This window comes from Stylophora pistillata, chromosome 4, assembly GCF_964205215.1.
Source record: "Stylophora pistillata chromosome 4, jaStyPist1.2, whole genome shotgun sequence".
NCBI lineage: Eukaryota > Metazoa > Cnidaria > Anthozoa > Scleractinia > Pocilloporidae > Stylophora > Stylophora pistillata.
In genome coordinates, this window is record NC_142522.1 from 1562501 (window position 1) to 1567500 (window position 5000).

The 5000-nt window shown below is 38.6% G+C and overlaps 1 protein-coding gene across 2 annotated transcripts in view; it reads right to left on the minus strand.

The window, feature by feature from the left end:
- Positions 1–5000, minus strand: part of LOC111326949 (sodium channel protein 1 brain) — a 30420-nt gene that overhangs the window by 11842 nt on the left and 13578 nt on the right. For both annotated transcript variants that reach the window (XM_088757693.1, XM_088757695.1), the window contains exons 7-15: positions 4915–4975; positions 4479–4620; positions 3713–3850; positions 2485–3321; positions 1847–2035; positions 1502–1653; positions 1230–1419; positions 867–1104; positions 690–775 (exon numbers count right to left, since the gene is read on the minus strand). In XM_088757693.1, coding sequence (XP_088613819.1) covers positions 690–775; positions 867–1104; positions 1230–1419; positions 1502–1653; positions 1847–2035; positions 2485–3321; positions 3713–3850; positions 4479–4620; positions 4915–4975 — 2033 coding nt within the window. The remainder of the gene's footprint in view (positions 1–689; positions 776–866; positions 1105–1229; positions 1420–1501; positions 1654–1846; positions 2036–2484; positions 3322–3712; positions 3851–4478; positions 4621–4914; positions 4976–5000) is intronic.

A 5000-nucleotide genomic window follows, 5' to 3' on the forward strand; every position in this document is an offset into this window, starting at 1 on the left:
TTGTCGCAGTAAGTAACACAGCCATACTTCTAAAAGATAATTTCATAGTATGCCTGTGGTACGTACTGCTGAAAAATATAACATCCATTCATATCATGAACAAACTGTTTCACTAATATTTCATCAACGGAATCAAACAGACGACTTTGTGATCATTACTTGGGATGTTTTACCACTGAACCACACGACCCTCGTAGTGACTAAGCCATTGACCTTATTTCACCTTATATTTTAAAGCCTGGTGATTTAAGTCAAAAATGATGTTTTTCAATTTGTTGTTTCGTTTCTTCTTTATTCATCGTAACTTTTTTTTTGTCACAGTAACACAACCATACTTTTTAAAAGACAATTTCATAGTTTACCTGTGGCGCTTGCTACACTAAGAAGACATACAATCCAGTCGTGCCAGTCTCTTGTGTAACTTGTCTTGAATCTTTTACAAATTTTGACAATAATTCTGTTTCATTTTGCTCTGTGTCGCCTTTTTTATTATCATCGTTGTTGTTATTGTTTTTCTTTTAGTGAGTAACACAACCACACTTCTTAAAGCAGATTTTCATAGTATGCCTGTGGTACTTATTGAGTGAAACACCGAGGCCAATATTTAAGAACAGAACGCTAAATTCATATGACATCACACTCAGTGAGCCACTATCTCACTGACATAAGAGGTGTTTTCAAACTCTTACCCGTTTGACAGTATCTCTGTTGAGCTTTCCTTTCTTCTGAAAAGCTGTTACTGCATTCATGAGCGCAGGAGTGCCATTAAGAACATCTGCCACACGGTAAAGGGAAAAAAATCATTTACTAACCCACTCACAGAATGATGGTATAGCAGGTTAACATAATCCTTTAAGATAATTTACCTTCGCTCTCCGAGTTCCCTTCTGGTTTTGGTCCGTCCTCGCTAAGGGCCTGAGAACCAAGTGAAGGCTTGACCTGCGCCTTCCGCTGGATCACACTATTTAGGCGCAGGATTTTACTGAGTCGCTGGACCCCCTGAAAAAACTTGCTCGGTCGGGACTCCTTCTTTTTATTTGCGTCATCTTGAAGAGACTCGCGGGCAAAGGCATTTAGCAGCAGAGCAAGAAATAAGTTCAAAACCTGCAAAGCGAAAATCAAATCAAGAAAACGATTCTTTTAACCACAAACTTTTCAGTGATGACTTTGATTAACCATGTATATGCTTGCTTAAGACAAGCAAGTTGTGAATCTTTCATTCTACTCACCAAAAAATTTCCGATGACCAAAGCTGTCAAGAAAAACAGGATAGACACGGGGCTGGTCGCCCGCATACTATCGTACAGCGGTTCTATCCATTCTCCACAAAGTACTCTGAATATCATCATGCAAGCGTGAACAAAATCATTGAAATTCCAGCGAGGAATGTCTCCACCGAATTTCTCTTTTGTGTAGGCGCTGAATAAGAAAAAAAACACTTATATTTCGTTCAGCTTATTTCGTGTTAAAAAGTCAATTCGCAAAAAATTATTTTCCGTACCTCCCAAATAGCTGCATTCCGACAACTGCCAACATATACACAATGATACCCAACACCAAGGTGAGGTTACCAAGTTGGCCAATGCTACTGGCGATTGTTCTGAGTAACATATTCATTGTCTCCCAGGACTGAGCAAGTTTGAAAACACGCAACTGAAAAAAAAAGGTGAACAATTTTTGCATTAAGTCATAGGGACAGAACTTTTTCCTTGCACATTTTGTTCTGCTTGATGTTAAATTGAGAAAGCACTGTATAATAAACCTCACAGTCTGCAATCGTTTGATCATTCGCTGAAAAGCAAAGGAGGGATTGATTGGCTAAAATACGCTGCTACCAATTACTTACAAGTCTGAAAGTTCTAAGAACACTGAGTCCTGCTCCATTAACAACTTTTGCAAGATCGAGAATGAGGTCCACAATGCTTATCACCACAATGAAGCCATCAAATATATTCCAACGACTTTTCACGTAACCACGTGGACTTAACGAGATCAACTTCAATACCATCTCCAAGAGGAATACGAATGTGAAAACCTAAGGTTAAAAAAAATTCATGTATTTAGAAAAAATGACATACTATTCTCGCTATCAAAAACTGACTCCATAACTCTAGTTACTTTCTCAACGCTTTTAGGAAAATGAATTGAATAGAGCTCTACCAACGGAGTCTTATCTTCAAGCACATACCCAGAAATCAACAGGGGTAGCGCAGCGTAAGGAAGGGGATGGGGTGGGGTAGGATAGGCCATCGTATATGAAGTCCAACGCTCATCCCAACTCAAATTTTAAAAAATGATATTTATTTTGTCTAATGTGTTCGTGCTCGACTTTTGATGATGCTTGTCCAAAAAAAGTTCTATATCATGTTTTTTTTTTACCACTCGCAGTCTTGACGAAACGATTTGCCTCCCCGCCCTCTCCTCCCTTTACTCCGGAAAAAAGTTATTTCTCAAACAGAACTAAACAAGTTCGACTTGACTTACCATATTCCCAACATCCAGAGCTACTTGAAAGTTCTCATTCATTCCATGATATTCCAAAGATAAAAACAAAGTGTTAATAAGTATACAAAATGTAATGAACATATCAAACAAAGGATCCATCGTTAATTTAGAAATATGTCTTTGAATCTTTTTCCGTCTTGATAACTCCTCTTTCCTGTGTCTAGTGTCCTTGCTCTGGGGTTCCCAACTCGTTGAAGGCCTGGGACTCACTGTGGGTGATGATGCCGGAGATATACCGGGTAATTTAGATTTTCTAATTCCGTTGCAATCATCTCCATTAGCGAATTGACTGTCATTGTCTGATGTTTCGTTTTCGTTAATGACACTCAAAGTTGTCGTCCATGATGGCTTTACTTCTAAAAATCTACTGTTTGAAATTTCACCAGCCTCTGAATTCAAATCATTTCGTAAGGACGAGCATGGTTTGGACCGGGTGGAAATTGAGTTCACGGGCGGTAATCGTATCTGTGTGTCTTGCTCGTTTGGAGTTTTCACAACAGTAAAATTTTCATTTTTATCAGTGACAGATGTATGCGCTGGCGTTACACTCTTCATTTCCGTCGCATGTGACCCACGTGGCGAGTAACGCAAACTTGTGTGACTTCCATCAAGTTCACCTGTATTAGTGACTACCTTAGTCTCGTGTGATTTTGATCCTGTGCAACTCTTAAAGCAAGGAGCACAAAGTGAGAGCTTGCATTTTGTTACCAGGGTTTCTGATTTTGACTTTCCGTTCTCAGTCAGAAGTATTGGCACAGCTCGCCCGTGAAACGAGTACGAAGAGACAACAGCTTTTAACTCTTCGTAGTTTTTGTCCTGCCAAAGATAGATAATGACGATATTCGGTTAGACGCTATGAAACAGGATTTAATTCTGAGAACCGTAAAAATTAGTTTCCATTGAAAAAATAGTTTCCATTGCTTAAAACGCCTATGAATACGTAAAAAAATATATCAATCAATAAAAAACAGGTAACACTTCCACGAAAACTGTGTCATGATTTTTGCCGCAGTATTCAAAGCACTGGACGAAGTAGGGCTACAAGGACATCTCATGACTGCACGTCATACGGTTCTAATTTCTTCCGCTGGACAAAGTTAACGAAGGCTTTGTGAACGATATTGCAGATAATACCAGTGCAGCGTTTACTTGATGTATTGTGGGAGGTGAGAGTGCGTAATGAGTTGGTCAATACATGACATCTTACCCTTTCTTGCATGGACACAACTTCTTGTTGATATGAGACGGCCACCACAGCAAGAACCAGATTGATTAGATAAAACGAACCGAAGAAAACCACGAACATGAAATAAAAGACATACCATGCACCCATGGAGGCGAGAACCTGTCATTGAAACAAGTAAAAATGAACAACTAAGTATTCGAATAACAAATTAAAAAAGAGTGCTTTTCAATTGCACGGTTGTTGTAAATCTAGAAAGTTAAGTAATCAAACTGTCTAATCAGTGTAAAGTTGAAGACAGAAAGAAGCAGTAAGAACTCAAATGAAATACATACAACTGTACTTAAGTGCGGAAATATCCGAGTAAACAAGTTGCAATTGGTTTTGGCTTCGCGCCAGATTGGTCAGGAAGGGCACAAGTTCTCTGGACCAATCGCCAAGTGAAGTGAGGTGATACTCCCAAATACCCAGATTACCTATTACTCTTGAAAGGAGACGCATCTGAACGTTAAGTTTCTTGATTTGCAGTAATAAGATCAACCTTTCGCATTCTTTCACAAGTAAATTATTTCATTCAGGCTGACGTTTTATCCAAGGACTAAAGCAGCTTAAGGGTATCGTTTCTTCTCCTTACTGCAAGTTTAAACTTTTGCAAACAGACCCCAGTACTTTTATCAAGTTTTCCATGAGAATTTGCTAGTACCCATCCATTCAAGTGAAGTACCTTTCATAAAGCGAAATTATACCATGACTAACTAAAAGATGTTATAACATCACTCTGCGCACTCACATAATTGAAGACATTTTCCCAAAAGTCCATTGTAATAAGTTGGAAGGCAGTTACCAAGGACCAGGCAAAGTTATCGAAGTTAGTGTAGCCATAGTTAGGATTGTCACCAACAGACAAGCATGTATAGTTAGCCGGACAGTGACTGAAATGATACGAAAACAAGGAATTGTATCGTCAAGTTGCTTTAGCATTAAAATTTAGCTTTAAGTCAAAGTCGTGATAATAGAGAACCATGGACAATCGCGACTACAACACGAAATGATTGAAGTTAAACCTTTATTTATGAGAAAAAAAAACCGGTGAAGTTAACGTTGCTGGTAATTCTGTGTTATTTGAGTTTTTTTTAGTTCATTCTAGCTCAGTTTACACAAAGCCACAAGCGTCTTATTTACCACCAGCTGTTTCTAGGATGAACAAAACGAGTTTTTCATTTTACCCGGCAGTTGATGCATTTCCACAAACCATTGCCTTATCGATGCTACTTTTAAGCCAAACACCTGTGAAAGTAAAAGATAATTCAGG